The 19,439-nt window shown below is 44.0% G+C and overlaps 1 protein-coding gene across 1 annotated transcript in view; it reads right to left on the bottom strand.

The window, feature by feature from the left end:
* Window positions 1-19,439, bottom strand: part of HMCN1 (hemicentin 1) — a 164,598-nt gene that overhangs the window by 42,627 nt on the left and 102,532 nt on the right. The window contains exons 43-57 of the mRNA XM_059478185.1: window positions 19,192-19,314; window positions 17,260-17,421; window positions 16,343-16,624; window positions 15,749-15,916; window positions 13,719-13,832; window positions 11,147-11,233; window positions 10,547-10,738; window positions 9,611-9,784; window positions 8,576-8,689; window positions 6,980-7,125; window positions 5,255-5,405; window positions 4,366-4,569; window positions 2,658-2,771; window positions 1,647-1,834; window positions 1,127-1,223 (exon numbers count right to left, since the gene is read on the bottom strand). Coding sequence (XP_059334168.1) covers window positions 1,127-1,223; window positions 1,647-1,834; window positions 2,658-2,771; window positions 4,366-4,569; window positions 5,255-5,405; window positions 6,980-7,125; window positions 8,576-8,689; window positions 9,611-9,784; window positions 10,547-10,738; window positions 11,147-11,233; window positions 13,719-13,832; window positions 15,749-15,916; window positions 16,343-16,624; window positions 17,260-17,421; window positions 19,192-19,314 — 2,316 coding nt within the window. The remainder of the gene's footprint in view (window positions 1-1,126; window positions 1,224-1,646; window positions 1,835-2,657; window positions 2,772-4,365; window positions 4,570-5,254; window positions 5,406-6,979; window positions 7,126-8,575; window positions 8,690-9,610; window positions 9,785-10,546; window positions 10,739-11,146; window positions 11,234-13,718; window positions 13,833-15,748; window positions 15,917-16,342; window positions 16,625-17,259; window positions 17,422-19,191; window positions 19,315-19,439) is intronic.

Consider the following 19,439-nt stretch of genomic DNA (forward strand, 5'->3'; position numbering starts at 1 on the left):
TAAGACAGAAGTTTAAATTTAAACACGAATGTCAGGAAAAGTGAAATATTTTGATTTAAATGCAAAACTCACACATCAGGAAATCTGGGCAGACTCCACTGTCTGACCAGAAAATAATTTCTCAGAGAACAACTCTAGGGCAAATTTTTCCCACGACAACACTATTTTTGGCTAAGTGCATTACCGAGTAGCAAAAAGTGTTATAAATCTGTGCCATGTAGTAGGTAAATTTGCTGCATGTGTGACAGAGGAAAAAATTCAATTATTCTGGGTGCAATAATCTGACTCCTCACTTTCCTGGGATGCTGGTACTGTCTTTAAATGGGAGAAAGTACAGCCCTTGTTTTCTATCAGATAAAGCAGAAAAACATGTAGCTGCCAGTATTCCTTGTTGGGTTGAAACATGGAATGGTACAGAAGAATTAGTGGGAATGATACTTCTTTTCAGGATGGAAAGCTGAAAGTGGGCAGAAATAGAATGGGAAGTCTGGGTTTTCTCTGAAATGTTAATTAGAGATGTCTTGCTTTTCTGAAGTTATCAGGAGAGGGAAGGGGACGTAGTGGAAACTGTTTTATGAAAAATGTCTTGATTGTATTTTTCTTAGACTTCTGATGCCTAAAGCCAACATTTACTTTAACCCTATTGTAACTCCACAAGAAAACCAAAAATAGAGAACAGAAAGGAACCACAAAGGGCACATTTCTAAAACCCAAGCTTTTACAAGCTATGTACCTTTGTTTGATGCTTTCTATCACTCATTTCTTTGAAAAAATGCATTTTCTGAATATATCAAAACAGGCTATAATCCAACCTCCTTATAATTCATGATTCCAGGGCTCAGCAACTCCAACTGGGTGAACACAGCCACCACACAAGGCTCCCTCAATTACAATTCCCACCTTTCTGGAACATGTATGGGGACCTAAAGCCACGTGGTATCAAAAGCCAAATGTTTTCAAGGTACTTTAAACTGATATTTGAGTTCTGGTCTGTCAGAATCTCCATCACACCCAGTAGGGCTCACATGAATGAACCTGAGGGGGTCTGAGCAGTCTGCTAAAAATAACACACCCAAGCTGAACCAGCATTTGACAGAAGACAGAAGATATGGATGAGAGTACTTACCGTGAACATTGAGGTTAAAATACTTCTTGGCACTTCCAGCTATGTTTTCTGCAATGCAGACATACCTGCCAGTATCTGTTATTTGGGAATTCAAAATCTAAGGCAAAAAGAGACAAGATATGGCTTTGGAGCTAATATATAGACAACTCACTGCCAAAGAAGCAAGTGGAGAGGATTAAGCCCAGCTCTCTGCTTTCACTGTTTTATTCAATTTTGTTCATCAATGGGAAGTTCTTCAGCATACACTATTTTCATTATTTGCTCAAAAAAAAGTCAATAATATTTAAAAGTAAGTGATTTCAAGTGATGTGGTTCATAGCATGATCCCACAAATGGTTGGATCTGAGGAATTACATGAGAGTGACAAGCAGCAGGTGAGGGACAGGAACAAAGGACAAAAACTTCTAAGGTACTATTTGCAGCAACTTGTAGGAAGAAGAAAATACTTCCTACTCAGCAAAAGCAGACAGTTTTTTGTTGCCAACCCCCAGTTTTTCCACTACAAAAAAGATGACACTACCTGTAACCTCCTTCCATTGGACAGCAATGTGTGTTTGTCATCCTCTGCCAGGAGCTGGCCATCCTTCTGCCAGGTGATACTTGGGGAAGGGCTCCCAGTGGGAATGCACTCCATGGCTGCCTCTTTGCTCACCAGCACAGTCACCTCCTCAGGCAGGTCCCCATCAACCCCACTGATGGATGGGGGAGCTGCAGGGAGCAAAAGTAAGGAGAGCAGTCACTCAGCACCTCTCAGGTGGTTGTGAGATTAGACTGGGTTTGAGGAGAAAAGAATGAAACCTCCAGTGAATCCAGTGACAGATAAAGCCATCCCATGAGTAATTCAGCTGTAACAACTCAGCCTAACTCCAAGGACTGCAGCAGAACTACACTTATTCACAGCATACAGAGAGAAAGAGAGGTGAAAATCTATCTTCCAAATATTCCACTGTGTTCTTTGCCATCAAAATAGAAGATAATTTCCAAGGCAGGAGCCCTTTGTAACAATAAATCAGTATTTTCAGTGGTATAACACTGCCATAAAAGCAAAGTGTTACCCAAGGCTAAAACACCGACGCATCAACAGACACAAAAGTTCATCCAAATGGTTGTGCAGGCATTCATTAATCTAAATCCTCAGTTCCCTTCAGGCTTTGGGAGTTCTGCAGGAATTGCAGAAAATGATGGCCAAAATAAAGAAAGAGAGAAAAGTCTTGGTCACAATTCTGAAATGGGAAGCTGAGGAGAGAACAAGAGATACCAAGATAAAACCTGGATTTTTACCTATGCTTTTCTTTCTGGTGAATGGTGAGAGCTGTAACACAACTGAGTTCCTATAACAATGACCTACACACATGGAACTAAAACCATCAACACTCTGTTCACACAAATCAGTACAGCTCCAGCACCCTAAACACATTAACGTCATTGCTTACAAACACACATTAAAAACACTAGGAACTCCTGGGCTGTAATGGTTGGTTGTTTTGCACAGAACCCTTTTTAGGGCACTCAGAGGGGAAGGGGAGCTCACAGAGCACTCGGATGTCGTAGTGGATGGAGTCCTGCCCTGCCTCGTTGACCGCCACACACGCGTATCTGCCGGCGTCGGCCGCGCGGGCCCGCGCGATCTGCAGCACCCGGCCTCCTGCAAACAAAAGGCCAAGGCAGCATCAAGCACTCTCCATCGTCTCCACACCACATCCCACCAGAGGCCTGAGCAAGCAAATTTATGAATGGTCAGCATTTGGTCTGAATTATAAGTAGCTGACGGTTTTTATTTCCTGGCTACTTTTTCTACAGGCAGATAGTTGGAGTGCAGCCATGCTCATATTGAAATGTTAGAAAAGAGCAATTAATTCCACATAAAGGAAGATCATGCCACAGCAATACGTAGCCAGGCATTATTCTTCCATCAAAAATAGAAATATTTCTCAGTAAGATGGCACAGAACTAATAGGCAAAAGGAAATACAAGCACAGAATATTCTGTTCCAAACTGAACAGATATTCACTTCTGAGGCTTAGAGGTACTTTTCACTCTACTCTTCATAAAAGCACAGTCATATACATATCTTCAGAAGGAGAGGAGATCTTAGGAATACACTTTGGGAGTATTTGTCATTCCTTTATCAAGAGATGAACAAGATGAAGAAGCAGGGGCTCCTCTTTTACCACTGCCCCTCCTTAAACACTCCATCCCAAACCATCTCTGCACAGCAATACTCATGACTGTAGGCAGCTCTTTTCCTGCCCCACAAGCTTAACTAGGGGATTATGGCCATTTCTCTGCTGCAAACATGCTTTCCATGCCTCACTCCTTGGTTAAGAGGCTTTTCTACTCCTACATTCCTTCTACATTCCAATTATCTTTGTGTCAAAGCAAATTTAATAAGGAAATAAATCAGGAACACATCAGAGAGAAGGTATCATTGATGCATTTCATCTTGCAACACACTGAAGTGTCCAAGGCCAGGCTGGATGGGGCTTGGAGCAACCTGGGCTAGTGGAAGGTCCATGGGAAGTCCTTGCCCATGGCAGAGGGTGGAATGAGATGGGCCTTAAGATTCCTTCAAACCAAACTGTTCTGCAATTCCGTGATTCACTGTTAGAGTTCAATGGTGACATTCACACCATTTTAGGGACTACTTCTTAAATTAGAGAAACACAACTTAAGGCCAAGGACTAGAGAGAAACATTTCCAGCTAATGAAGTCTGAAAAAAACATTAAAGAAGTGCTCTGAAGGGGAGAAGTGTGTCATCACTACACAAATACCAGCACCAAGGCCACTTCTTAATCATAGAATGGTTTGGGTTGGAAGGGACCTTAGAGATCATCCAATGCAATCCCCTGCCATGGGCAGGGACACCTTCCACTATCCCAGCTTGCTCCAATCTGGCCTTTCACGGATCCAGGGGCAGCCACAGCTTCTCTGGGCACCCTGTGCCAGGGTCTCCCCACCCTCACAGCCAAGAATTGCTCCCCAATATACCATCTAAACCCATTCTCTTTTAATTTGAGTCCATTCCCCCTTGTCCTGTCCCTCCATCCCTTGTGAACAGCCTGTATCCATCTTTCCTGTCAGCCCCTTCAGGCACTGGAAGGCCACACTGAGGTCAGCCTGAAGCTTCTCCTCTCCAGGCTGAACAATCCCAGCTCTCCCAGCCTTTCCCCACAGGAGAGGGGCTCCATCCCTCTGATCACCTCAGTGCAGGGCCAGCGAGTGCCAGCTGAACACCCACCTGGCAGGATGAGCACTCTGTCACTGGAGCTCAGGGGATGCCCATCCTTAAACCACGTGAGCACAGGGGGAGGAACAGCATTGGTCTCACAGTACAGTGAGAGGGGGTTGTTGACAATCACATCTTTACTTTCTCCACCTCTTTCTGCATCCACCATGTTCCCAGCTTCCCATTCCCTGTAAGACTTTTGGAAGCTAGGAGGAACTACAACAAAGAAGAGGAATTATGTTAGCATTTTGCAGTAGAAGTAGCTTGTTTTGAAGTAAAGAAATAAGAAGGTATTGTAATGTTCAACAGCAGCAATAAAAATTAAGTGTATTAAATAAAACCCGCCCCCACATTAAGTTACCCAGGAAAACTCTAGTTCTTCTAGAAGAAACAATTGAGCAATTTACTAAGTATTTTTTGAAGAGTAATAAATAACAGTGTAAGATGACCTGGTAACAAACACAGAGGGTATTCATCAACAAAAATACTTAAACAATGTGGTATCTGGTTTCACTCAAGCTCTCATTTAGTCTAAATTTTCAGAAATTATTCATGATTGTTTCCTTGTATTTACACACAGTAGGCCAATAGGATGCTTATGTCTGGGGCCTCTAAATACTACTTGAAACAGAAAAGTGAAGTATGTCTTAGTTCAAAACAAATTAAAATTTTTCATGGCATTTAGAGGAAGATCAGAGTTCCTATGTCCTTGCACTGATTTCACAAACACAACTTAAAAAAGAATAATCAAATACTACATGTCAGCAATTAGCAAAATATCCCTAAAAACACAAAAGCATTGGGTTTGACCATGCAAAGGTAAAGGATCTAAAATTATTAATTCCAGCATCCCAGAACACTAAAAAAGCATGCTAACAGGAGATTTTTATTACCCTTTTACCTTGAATATTTACATCAAATTCCAGCTCATCCTCCCCAGCAATGTTGGAGGCCAGACAAGTGTAGCGCCCCGTGTCTGACACCCGGGCCTCCTTGATGTGCAGGGTGTGGCCACCGCCCTGGATCAGGATATGCTCATCTGCCTGCAGTGGCTGCAATGTCAATTCAAATGAAAATTAATACTCAGCAAAGAACACACCAGAAATAGCCACATTTGTGGCGGTGATATGAGTAAACTCAATCAAGCTCCAAGTTCCTGGAGACAATTTTCTTTTCATGGTTGTCAGAAACTCTGCATCTTCATCCTTCCACTCGTGGTGGCTGGTCTCCTCAAGGATGTGATTTTCCATCACTCTTAGCCCCAGGATGCTGCTGAGGGGAGCAATGCCATCCCCATCAGGCCAGTGCTTTTGTGGCATTGGATCCAATCCCTGACTCACTGGCCAAGCTTCCAATACCTGGAAAATTCCCAGCTTTCTGTGAGGTGAACAAATTAATCTAACCCATCCTACAGATCCGCTGCCAGCAAGGACAGGGTTTGAACATAGAATGGACAAAGCAACAGCACAGAGAGACACAGGATTAGATATTCCTGTGCCCAAATGTGGCCCACAGGTGACAGCAGAGGCTGCAGTGACACACAGCATGTGTGTCCAGAATACATTCATTACATGAGCTCATCTACATCAGCAGTCTGGTCTAGTGGGAGGTGTCCCTGCTCATGGCAGGCAGGGGTGGAACTGGATGGGCTTTGAGGTCCCTTCCAACCCAAACCATGCCATGACCCCATGCTTCCATGATTAGGGAATCAGCACTGAACTCCAGTCCTGCAGGGAAGAATTCATTCAGTCCATGGACAGGACTGAGAGCCTTTCATCCAGGGCAGCCTAAGGAGGAGCAGCTTCTGTGCCAGTGGCAGTCAGGTGTGTACAGTCACTGCCTTTGGGAACCTCTTAACTCCCCAAATTGAGTTTTTCTTTGGCAATACAGCCAGGACTCCCAGAACAGCAGAGGACACCTGAAACAGCCAGTGGGTGATCATCCACGTTATTCCCACATGCTCATTAAATCCAGGAAGAGCTGCTCCACAATGAGTGCCCGACCAAGAACAGCTCAAGTAAAGGATTACACTCTCCTTTCTTACAGAAGAGCAGCACAGTTCCTTTTTAATTTACCCCTGTGCTCTATTTCAGTGTGTCCCCGTGGCCCTGCCCTTCCCAGCTCCCCAGACAGATCCATAGAGCGCTGTGTGTGGCAGGACTTGTGCCTCACCCCCCTGGAGCAGCCAGATGCTCTTGTGGCTTTGTGAGCTCTGCCAGGACCAAGGGGGAGGCTCTGCAACTTCTGCAAGGGCAGCACTTGAGAGAACCATCTGTAACTAACAGGGCCTTTGGGGGTTTTACACAACAGCCACAGCCATGTCATCACACCATGGGATGCTCCTGCCAAGAAGGGCACTCCCTCTCCCAGCACAGGCCAGTGCCAGGCCTGGAAACTCCAGCCCTGGTGTCCCAGGCACAGCCAGGCACCCAGCAAAAGCCAAAATGTTGACTGGCAGAGGTCTGGGTGCCAGCAAACACCCCAAACTGCTGGGCAGTGCTTCTGCCAGCAGCAAGAAGTGAGAGTTAATCCTCTCCCTGCATGGATGCTAGTTCCAGGGACAGGGAACACGCAGCTGTGCCTATCCCACATCTCCTCAGAGGAAGGAACTGAGTTTGTGACTGGCCTGTCCATCCTTGTACCAGCTGATGGCAGCAGCAGGAATGGCATGAACTTCACACTCCAGGGTCATACTGCGGTTCACTTTGATCTTCACCTCCTTGGGGGACAGTCCTGTCCCTGAGACATCCCCTTTGGCAATGGTGGGTGGAACTGCACACAGACAAAGGCAGAGAGGGGAGAGACTGTCATGGCTTATTGGCTGCTGCAGCATTTCAACATTAACTAAGATGATAACCTCCTGGAAAGCAAGTGCATTCCCCCAACAAACTGCCTCTTGCCCATAGCCAAATGCCAAATCATTACTATACATATATATATATGTGTGTGTGTGTGTGTGTGTGTGTGTGTGTGTATTTTCAGCTATTTTTAGTACAGTTATTATGCACAAAATATACAAAATTGGGTTCAACACTTTTGAACTTTTAAAACATGCTGGTTTTTAAACAAGCAAACCTGACTACAGCCCTACCTAACTACAGCACTTCATTATTACATGCCTGGCTTCAATTCTATCAAGTTCAGGGTATTGTAGTCATTGAGGAGCATTTTAATGGAAACTAATATTCCCAGAAACATGTGTTTGATCACAAGTCCACACTCAGGGTAACTAGTCAAAACTCAACATTTCCACAGAAATCCCTGTGTTGCAAAATCCTGTTTCTTTCTGAATCAGAAGGAAAATAGAATGTTTCAAAATTCTTCAGCTGCCCCCCAGCTTGGTCTCATAATATTTTTGAAATTATGTAAAATGCTTTCAGAGAATTCTCAACTCTTCTTTTCCACTGGGAATTTTTAATTTTTCCCCTAATACTTACAGTATCCTAATAACAACTGGCAGTTCCAATGGCATTTGGGGGTGGAGGGCATTACATTCCCACATAGCCATGCATTAGTAATGAACTCATTTGTCACCTTCTTGTTATTCCAAATGCAGAGGGGGCTTATTAAGGACTTGGTGTAATTAAATAACAGTATGGGTACTGTAAGGGAGAAACCAATTCCAAATCAGACTGGGAAATTTAAAATAAAGTTAAAAATCATGCTTGATTGAGCCCATAATGAAGAGTTTGAGCATTAAAATTGAGTAGGTAGAGATTCTCAAAGGAAAATGTGCTGACAGAAAGTTCGAATAGGAAAACTCTTGTGCATATGAGATGTTAGGGAAGGACATTAAAATAACATCCTTCTGTTTTGCCTTCCTCAATAAAGCATCCCATTAGATGTTAGAGGCCCTCTCCTGTTTTTCTAAAATGGTTTCTGTGCTCAGGAGGTTCTCTGCTCACATCTCTCATTGTGCTGCACTCATCTGACCTGAAAATCAGCTCCAAAAGAAGCATTTCAGAGGAAACTGGAGTTCAGTGTTTCTTAAATGTCCTCCCTTGAGTGACATAAAGGTTTTTAGCACAACTGTAGCATTGCAAAGGATACAACAATCAACTTTTCTGGTGTCTTTCCACCAGCAATGCCAGAGATAATACAGATGTCTGCTCAGCAAAGCCATTAATAGGAAATCCTGTATTCATCAGGACAGGTAACACTGCAATGGGGAAAATGGAAGAATGCAAAATTAGAATTTCAAAAACTGAAAGCAGTGCCATACTGTAGACTTTCACTTCATAGTGCCTCAGTGTCTCCCCAGCCTCGTTTGTGGCTATGCAGGTGTATCTTCCAGCGCTGTCCTGCTGGGCATTCAGGATCTGCAGGGTCCGCCCACCTGCCAAAGACACAACCTTTAACAGCATTCATGCCAGACTCTTGCTTCCCAGTTGTTTAAATCCTGCAGCATATTTCCAACCCTTTGGTCCAAAATCTACTCTCTGAAGAGCAGAAAACCTGACTGCTTACTATGCTAACTACCATGTGTAACAAATGAGTGCATGAGTCATGGCAGTGCCATGGATCACAACTCCTGTTGCTTATGGATTCTTGGGAAATTTCTTAAGAAATTTTGTCAAGAAATTTGTGCAGGGAATTTCTTGAAGATATTTAGCCAAGACTCATTCTTTCTCTGAACACTTGCAGTTAACAAGGTAAGGTACTTGTACATCTACAGTACTCCAGTCTTCCCTCTGAAGCTTGCTCCCATTTTCCATTTCCACAGGTACCAGGGAAAAGTTATTCTACAAACTAAAAATGGCAAACTAATAATAACCTAGAAAAATCCCACCTCATTCTCTTTATTAATTTGTATCTCTCTCCATCTAATTTCCACATTTAACTGCAAGTCATTTATATTCCTCATTAACTCATATGAATTTTCCCATCATTTTGCTTGTCGGTACAAAATAATAAATACATAATAAAACACAAATAAACAATCAGTCAATGTGAAGTACTTAAAAATATTGGAATGGGAAGTGCTAGAGAAGTACAAAGAATCCAAAAATGGGTTGGAAGGAACTTAAAGCCAATTCATGGGCAGGGGCACCTTGCACTAGCCCAGGTTGCTCCAAGCCCCATCCCGCCTGGCCTTGGACACTTCCAGGGATGGGGCAGCCACAACTTCTCTGGGCAACCTATGCCAGTGCATTGCACTTAATAGAAATATATAATTTGATTTTTTTAAAGAAGTATGTAATAGAAAAACATGCAATAAAAGGATCAGGTGTTATTTCTCAATAAGAACAGGGTTTACCTGGCAGAATGCGGATGTTTCTGCTGGACTCTAAGGGATTCCCATCTTTCAGCCAGGTGATGGTGGCTGGGGGGTAGGAATAAGCTTCACAGACCAGTGAGGTGGGGCTGTTGAGGATAACGGTGATATCCTCTGCATTCCCTTGGCTGTCTGCTCCCACAATGCTTGGAGCCACTGGGAACAACAAAATCAGTAACCACAGGGAGGAAAGCCCCTCTCTGAAAAAAGCCTATTTTCTTGATCCCTGTTCAGTCCAGAAATCTGGCTGCAGCCTCAGCTAGCTGGGGAGCAGTCCTACAAGAAGCACCAAAACCTGGACCCAGATAACACTCAGCAGGTTTTATGTTTTGTCCTGAAGTCAGCAGTGATCCCAAACCAGTGGAATCTCGTGCTTTGTCCACCTGTGTGGACAAATCCCACCCGTGCCTTTGTCAAGCACAGCTCCCCAGGAAGCCAGCCACCACTCCTTGAGCAGAGCTGCTGCTTGATGATCCTGGAAGGAGGGATGAGCCTAGGAACAAGGGTGTGGAAAACAAACACAAACTCACCATTGTTGTTGTGCAATAACCCTCATGGAAAAAAAAAAAAAAAAAAAAAAAAAAAGAGGAGTGCAGATGGTTTCAGCTTTCTGAAGAGATCACAATCTGAAATGCTCTTCAGATGCTCCTTGCTTGAATCACAATAAGCCAAAGTGCTGTCCTGCTGCCCATTCCATAGGGACAATATCCTGTGAAGGTTCCCTGTGTTCCAGCTCTGTTGTCTAAAGCACAGCACTGGTGTTTCTATCAAACCACTATCATCTATCAATTACTAAGATGTAAAACTCTAATCACAGACAGGCAACCTGTGCACTGCTGCCACAAAAGCCCTACAGAATTCCAACAGGACTCTTTCTGAGCTGCCTGCTCCTGTGGCAGAGGCAGCCCAGCTGCTCACCAAGCACGTTGAGGCTGTAGGTTTTGCTCCTGTCCCCAGCAGCGTTGGATGCCATGCAAGTGTAGCGCCCCGTGTCCAGGAGCTGCGCCTCGGAGATCTGCAGGGATCGCCCTCTGGACACGATCCTGGCATCTCCAGCCTCAGCCAGAGCCTGCCCATCCTTCAGCCATGTGACCTGCGGCACAGGGTTCCCTTGATGGAGTTGGGAAAATGGCAAACATGAGTTGGTGCATAACCTCTAGGATATACCAAGATTTCTGAGAAACAGGAAAATACAGTTTCAGGTGTGCTTTTCATGTGCATTCAAGGAGGGAAGTTCTGAAAAATGCATTCTGAAGTCTCTGAACCTCCTGAAGTGATATATACCTTGTCTGAAATTCCACAGGCCTTTGAAGAAGAAATATCACAGCAACATCCCTCTTGGCTGATCTCATCCAATCTTTACAAGGAGTGCTTAGTCCTGCTCTAAGCACCACAGTTAAATCTAAGATTTAAAAATCCCACTGAACTGAAATCCTGTTAAAAACAGGCTGTGCAGCACCAGTAGTGATCTGACCATGGCTTTGATGAGCAAAGGTAAATCATAACCTGTTCATTTACCTGTCACCTCACATGTCAGGGTAACTCCGTGCTTCTCCTTCACTTTCACATCTTCAAGTGTATTTTCCCCTACAATCCCTGGAGGCACTGCAACAGGCAAGGACACAGCATCAGCATGGTTTCAGCAACACTGAAATACAACAGGCTGCTTGAGGATGCTGCCAGGAGGGATGAGCCCGGGAACACAGGACTAGGACTGTGTAACCAAACACAAACATTGCTTGTGTTTGGTTACACAGTCACTGCCATAAAAAAAGAAGAGCAATACAACAGATTCCCAACAAGTGGATGCTGTGCCACAGCTGATCAGCATTCTCTGCAAATACAGCTAATTCCATATGGGAATGAACACACTACACAGGTCTAAGGCACCTTGCTGTGGTACAAATTACATTTTTCTAGGGAAGTAAAAGATAAAATCCCTAAAATACCTATCCTACCCTCCCCAAACAGCCTACCCAAGGCAAGGAAACTCCTACTGTATGGCTGAGGTGGCTGACATATTTCCAAATTATCCTGGTCAACTTGTGCTTTTGGATGTGGAGGGCAGATTATGAGCATCCTGGGGAGTAGCTGCACTGGTTAAAAGCTGTGATCAATTATTTCTTTCAAGGTAGAGGCATTTGTAGATCAGGCCAAAAGAAATTGGCACTACAAGTCAAAGTAGGCATGGAGTGTAACAGGCTGAAAAGGAGATCTGTAGTAATTAGAAAGCACTCCGTCTCCAGGAGATATAGGAAATTTTGTAACAAAAATGTCAGAGTAAGGAGCCTGATTTATGTTTTAATAATCCTGCAAAGTGCAAACTTTCAGCCTAGATAGAAGACCTAAGAAGAAAGGAATTAAAATATATTTAATATGTTTAACTGTTTGTGATCTAGCTTGTGGCTGGAAGCAAACGTTTTAAAAAAGTAAGAATCATGGAAATATGCAGAATTCATTGTCAACAGAGACAAGAATGTTACACCAGATTTCTGATAACTAATGAAGGGTTCAAACTTGAGTGAAGGAAACAGATGGGGGAAAACAAAACTTAAAATCATAAAGTTCAGCACTTAAGTCAGGCCAGAAGTTACTTCTATTCATAAACAAAGACAGCAACTCATTGCTTTGACTCCAAAATAATACACTAAGTCGTCAACACATCTTAATTTCAAAAATATGGCAAAGCCACACCAAACCCTTTTCAAATATATAAATATTGTGCTTATTCCACCAAGCTCTGCCTGCAGACTGCTGCACCACCAACAGTAACCCAGAAAAACCCTAGCATGTCTGTGTACAGCTCCCACTGACAGCAACTGGTGAGGATTCTGTGCCACTGCCAGGACCCATTCCAGTAACCTTCCTCTAGAAAGACAAAGAAATTATTGGGGGAGGGAAGAGAAGACTGAACAATGGAATTTTCCACTTGAAATCAGCTTCACTGAGCATTTTTCTTCAAGGAAAAAAAAGCCTGTGCAATAGAGATTCCCAGAACCCTCAAGAACACCCTACTACTAAAACCCTCCAAAGAAAACAGTCAGACAATGAATGCTTTCCAGTGTTTATCCATCTCTTCCATTCTATCACACTTACACTTCCATGAGCTCATCAAATAAACATGAACTGACTTGAATGGGAGTTATCATTTACTGGCTGAATATGCCCAAATCAGCTGGAGGCAAAGGAAGATGAGGGGTGCTCAGCACCTCAGAGAAAGGAAAAACAGAGAACAAAATCCTTAACACCTCAGAGAACAAAATTCTACACAGAAATGCTGAGAGAAAACTTGCACTGTGCCAGACCTAACAGTTATTGATAAAAATAACAGTTAATAAACCAAAAAGTAGCGTTTTCTGGGGAAAACACTGATTTGCAAAATTAAGTAATGTGATAGAATAGTACAGTAATGGTTCTAAATAGCATCTAAAGAGCCTGCTGGACAACTCCTGGTCTAAGTGCATCAGCAGGATCATCCCCTACCACATTGGTTTATATCCTTTGTCATATTAAAGGCTCTGCTGACTAAAGGTTTCCACTGTACTGGAGCTGGGACTGCTGATCCTGGAGAAGAGAAGGCTCTGGGCAGACTCTGGAGACGCTTCTAGGACCTCAACAGGCTCCAGGAGAGCTGGAGAGGAACTTTGAACAAGGACCTGGAGGGACAGGACAAAGGGGAATAGCTTCCTACTGCCAGAGGGCAGGGATAGATGGGATATTGGGAAGGAATTTTCCCCTGTGAGGGTGGGGAGGTTGTTGCACAGGTTGCCATCCCTGAAAGTACCCAAGGCCAGGCTGGGCAGGGCTTGGAGCAAGCTGGAGTAGTGATGCTCATGGGGAGGGGGTGGGGGAGGTTTAGAATGAGATGTGCTTTAACCTAAACCCTTCCAGGTTTCTATGATTCTATGCAGAAGAAGCTTCTCTGTACAACCTGATTTTCTGTCTGTGGTATCAAATTCACTTTTTTCCCCCCAAGGATGTGTGTTTTGGCATAATATTTTTTAAAATACCAGCAAAGTATAGAGAATGCCCTCCCCCTTACTGTATAAACCCCTGTCTTGTGCTGCCCCAAACCCAAGCAGGTACTCACCCAGGACAGAGAGGTGGAAGTCCTTCCTGGCCTCTCCTGCAGCGTTGGTCACCACACAGGTGTAATGTCCCTCATTTGCCACACTCACAGGGCTGAGCCGCAGTGTCTGGCCCCCTGAGACAGCCAAAACAGCATCAGAGTCCTGCTCTGCCACCCAGCACCATCCCAGGCTGGGCAGGGCACACACACCCTGTTCTGCCAGCCAGCACTATCCCAGGCTGGGCAGGGCACACACACACCCTGCTCTGCCAGCCAGCACTATCCCAGGCTGGGCAGGGCACACACACACCCTGCTCTGCCAGCCAGCACCATCCCAGGCTGGGCAGGGCACACACACCCTGCTTCACTGCATGGGATTAATAGATTGGCACTCAGAACATGGCAGGAACACTGTGTTTGTAACACACACTGCTAGGCAGGAAATTGGGATACCACACAGGACCTCAGCAGGTTTTTCACTCACGAAAGTGCTTTGCTGTACTGAGATTCTAAATGAATATTCAGGAAAATCAATAATGCCTCATCGGTGATTATTATGTGTGTACACATAAAAATAAGCTTATCTCTATAAATACCTTGTTCTATAAATACCCTTAAGGTATTTTCATAGATAAGGAATAAAACTTCACCTCTCTCTTCTAGCATTTGCACTAATTGTGCCATCAATAATAAGAGTAACAGCTGATAATAGCAGTGGTTTACATGCAATGGTTTGAAAGAACAGATTCTTCTTGAGTCTGTGGTAGTCAAGTCACCTTTGCACAGACACATTCCTTTAAAAGGAAGATTTGCAAGTATGTTTAAGGCACAGGCTGCAGGGGAAGCAGGTGAGGTACAGTGGATTTTTTTTTCTTTTTCCTAGAAGATATGCAGGAAGGATCATCAAAAGCAAACATCAGTATCTGGAAAATGCTCTCAAGCACTCGGTGTAGTCATTGGGGTATCCTGTGCAGGGCCAGGAGTTGGACTGGATAGTCCTTGTGGGTCCCTTCCAGGTCAGGATATTCTGTGATTCCATGATCTTAATTAACTGACTAAAAGCTGCCAGCAGTGTATCCACACACTGAAATTATCCACAATGCCAAGTATGTTTTCAGTTAACAGAACCAAAATCTTGCTTTGGCAAAGTATTTAAATCCAAAATTAGAGGAGGATTTTTTTGTTGTTGTTGTTTTTTACAGCTTTACAAGCACAAATAAAGCTCCAAGTGCCATGCTGGCTACAGTTCACTACCACAACATGTAACTTTCTGAAGCACAAAGTTTGGAGGAAAACAAAGGCCTGAGCCCTGGTGTGTTTCCCCTCCCATACAGCCAACATCCAGAAACAATAAACATCTTTTTGTCTCTCCCTTCCTGATTCTCGATCCAGGAGGTGAGATTAGTGTGGGCGTAGAAAGCAAGGACAGAAACAATCAAGCCCAGAAGAGGTTATTTTTGTTGATGGCAACTTGAAACTGAAGGGAATGCAGAGCAGCTCCCAGAGCCAGGTTCATACTGGGAAATAATCACACACCCACTCCTTTTTCCACACACCATATGCAAAAATGGGAAAGCATAGGACAGGATTATCTGTAACATTAAAAGCTGCACTCATTAAAATACCCTGAAGCTTATCAGCTTCAAATGCAGTCTTAGCTGAGCTCTAAACACCTTCCAGCTCTTTACCTGATTGTTTTTTTAGGTTCATGATGAGGCTTTGCATGGTGGCTATCATAAAACTTCATAAAAAGTTATTGTCATGAGATTTCTACTTGCCAGCGGCAAATCCAAGGTCAAAGCAACAACATAGCCAGAAATGCTTTTATATGCACTCATTTCTGAGGCTCTCTTTGGTTTCATATACAGACCCATAGAAATTAGAGATGTGTTTTGGTTTTTGTCATTTGTTCTTTCAAAGATTTTTCCTCTTTAAATGGTAAAACAACTGTAAAGAGGAAGAGGTGAAGAAAAATAAATAGGAGAGATAATGAAGAGTATTTCTGGGCATGACAAAGTGAGATGTTGCCATGTGCCCTCCAGCTTTTGTACCTGAGAGGATTCGCACTGAGCTGTTCAAGGTGATGGGCAACCCATTCTTGAGCCATGTGATTGCAGGCAAGGGGATTCCTGAGGCTTCACAAACCAGGGAGATGGGATTCTTCTCCACAGTGCTGATGTTTTCAGGCAGCTGCAGGTAACCACCAATACTTGGGGGAACTACAGCAAAGAATAAGGAAAAGTTATACTTCAGAGCAAATACAAATTCATTTTGCTCACAATATTAGTGTCACCCAAATATTAGTTTACTGAGGGTGAGTAGCAGGGTGGTCTTGGTTAAACCTTAATTAATGTCTCTCCAACAACAGAGTATTTCCCACCATGACACTCACCTCAATATCATGTAAAATTGTACCATATCCTGGTTATCTTGGGAGATGAAGCAACTTGGGGTAGATTGATATTAATAGAAAGAGGGCTACAATTTTAAAATACTCAGGAGTTATAAACTAGGCTGTGGGCTTTTCCTAACAATGCAACTAGAGCTGCGTGCCCTGCAGCAGATCCAGAAGGTGCACTGGGCTGCACACCACGGCTTGGCCACCCAGTGGTGAATCTCCACGTGCCCCAGGTGGCCCCACTCACCGTGGACACTGAGGTCGTATTTCCTGTCGGCCAGCCCGGCAGCGTTGGTGGCCACGCAGACGTAGCGGCCGGTGTCAGACACGTGGGCACGCTGCAGCCGCAGGACACGGCCCCCGGCCAGCACTGCCACCTCCCTGCCACTGCCCAGCGCCCGCCCGTCCTTCAGCCACGTCACTGCCGGCTCAGGAATGCCCTGAGCCTCACACTCCAGGGATATTTCACTTCCCTGGGTGACAATGACCTCTGATGGGTGGGGACCACTGTTGGATATAGTTGGTCGAGCTATGGAAGAACAAGGGACACAGTCAGTGTAGGAGTCAACTGGGAGCTGCATTTCAGCATCTTCACCTGCTGCTGAGTCAATTTTCCAGAGCAGCAGGGTCAGTAAAAAACAAATCAGCTCCTTTCCCCGTCTCCCACAGCATAAAGTAAAAATGTTTTTTAAAATGTTAACTTACAGGCAATTTTTAAAATGCAAACAAGAGAAAAAATTAAATTAAAAAACTGTCCCCACACTATCAATCCCTACAGATTTTGGAAGATTTTCTTCTCTGTAGGATTGTTTAAAAATACGTCCTTTTAGTCCCAACAAAAATATAGTAAAGTCTAAGGGAATTAAGAGAAATCTAAGTTCATTCAGTTGTCATCACTACTGCAGCTTGGGGACAAGAATAAAGGGGTTACATCAGTGGATTGTGCACTTTTTCAACAGGGATATGCAATGTCTTGGTCAAGCTACAGGTCCAAATTGCCAAAATTTTAATGACGTAACACTCTCCTTGAACTACCTCTAAACAGTCCTACAGACAGCACTCCATCTCTGGAGAGCCTGCAGCTCAACATCACTGCCCAGTTCACACTCCCATAACATTAATGCCCAACTGGTAAACCGTGATCACAGTTTTCCTGGCACTTACTGTACACTTGCAGGCTGTACTCTTTGGTGGCACTCCCAGCCATGTTGGAAGCAATACAGGTGTAAGATGCAGCATCAGATCTGTCAGCAACTGCAACCTGGAGCTGTCTGCCCCCAGACAGCACCCGCACCCTTCCCGATGGCTCCGGCACCACAGGCAAGCCTGCAAGACACGTTCTGTCACATAAAACCACACAAGTGGCCAGGAGCAAATCAAAGTCATGTGGTGTGAAGTCCACTGGTTCATTCAAAAGGACTGAGTTGTACATTTGCTCATTTTAGATGTACTCTGTCAGAGTTTTTCCAGAGAGCAGGAACTTGGCACAAGCAGATCCTGAGGACTTTTTCTATTAACCACTGATTTCATGGCATACCCTGAACTAAAGCACACTGACTCTCACTCACATCGATCCAGAGTTTGGAACACCTCCACTGAGCAGAAAGCCCAGCACTTTCAGTAAAAGGTGACTCACTTTTCAGCATATGATTGTCTCACCCTGCACAGCCAGTGCTTAGAAATATATAGTTTATAGGCTTCAAACTATGTGCTGTGTGTCACAGGCTTCTTCTCAGGAAATCCGCAGTAGAAACATGACAGCAAACTCCCACTGCATTCTCTGAGCAGATTCTTCAGTCTTGGAGACCTCAGGTTATTATCCATTTTCATCTTTCCAAACTGCAGGGAGACTTCCTGACAGAAGGAATGCACCTGCCATGGATACTTCTAACAAGCTGAATCTTCGTTTCCCTCTTGTGCCTTTGAAGTCCTCTCTACAAAGTGCACCAAATGTCAACATGCTGAAAAACAGACTCTTCCTTTCTAACTGCTTTTCTAGACTTTCTAGCAGGTTTAAGTCTCCTTCCTGCCATTAAGTGTACACACATTAGCCTTGCAGTGCATTTACATGTCATACAAGGCCTTTCTAGCTTCCAAGAGACAGGGTTTAAAAAGAACTTCCTGTTCTCTGAAAATGTTATGCATTGGAAAAAGTGTTCTGTAATTAAAACCTGCTCTTTTCATGAGCCAGAATTAATTAAAACAAGTACATACCATATTGCATTGTTCTGCTTAGAAAAACACAAATATAACTAAGATTGATTAATAACACAAGAATTACCACACTGGAAAAGTAAATTATCTTATTTTGTCCTGTATTCTCTCTCCAGCAGTGCTAAAAGAAGGTGCTGAAAATAGCTGGCTTTGTCTGCCACCTCCTAAAGAGGTGTTTGGCAATGTAACTGACCCCTAAAGCACAAGGTGTGCAGACTACTCTTGAACAAGATGGGAGGAGAGAAAGGGTTTGGTGAATCCCCAAAGCAATGACTACAACTACACGTATCTTCACCGCTTGGCAGGGTGCCATGGCTGTAGATTTAAAACCAGCTCAGAGAATCTATGTTATGCAGTGGATCACAGGGCAGAAACTCAACTTCACACCAAGGGACTCCCAGTGACCCTGGCCCTGACATCTGGGATCCACAAACAAGTCTTACAATCCCAGAATGGTTTGGGTTGGAAGGGACTTTAAGGACCATCTCATTCCAACTATCTGCCATGGGCCCAGACACCTTCCACTTGCTCAGAAGACATCTACCCTGGTCTGGAACACTTCCAGGCATGGGGCACTGTGCTGCTGTCCTGTTGCTCCATGGTAAATAAACATTTTAAGTGCTCCACAGTTCATTTTTGAGCAATCTCAGCACTTCTGCTTGCAACTTTAGAAACACCTAATCCAAGCAGAGGTGAGATAGAGAGAAGGGAATAATCTACTCCTGGAGCTCACGTTACTCAATGCCAGGATTATGCAGATGTATCTGCACATTTGAACTCCTCAGAACACACCATCCGAAATATACACAAGATGAAAAGCAAACCCAGCAGGTCAGAATTATCCCATTTGCTTTATAAAACAGACAATTGGCAGTTACCCACCATTCTTTTTCCAGGTGAGGCTGGGTGGTGGGATGCCACTGGACTCACAGATGAGGCTAATTAAGCTCCCTTCATTGACTGTCAGCTGAGAGCTGTCATCTGAGCCAGAAATACTTGGTGACACTGCAAAGAAAAGCCAAATAAGTGCAGTCTTTGAAACAATACATTATTAGCCAGCAGTAAACCCCAAGTGACCCTCATGCAAATCTCTCCCATTCAGCTCTGAAGCAATGACAAGGATTGTCTCC

This window comes from Ammospiza nelsoni, chromosome 9, assembly GCF_027579445.1.
Source record: "Ammospiza nelsoni isolate bAmmNel1 chromosome 9, bAmmNel1.pri, whole genome shotgun sequence".
NCBI lineage: Eukaryota > Metazoa > Chordata > Aves > Passeriformes > Passerellidae > Ammospiza > Ammospiza nelsoni.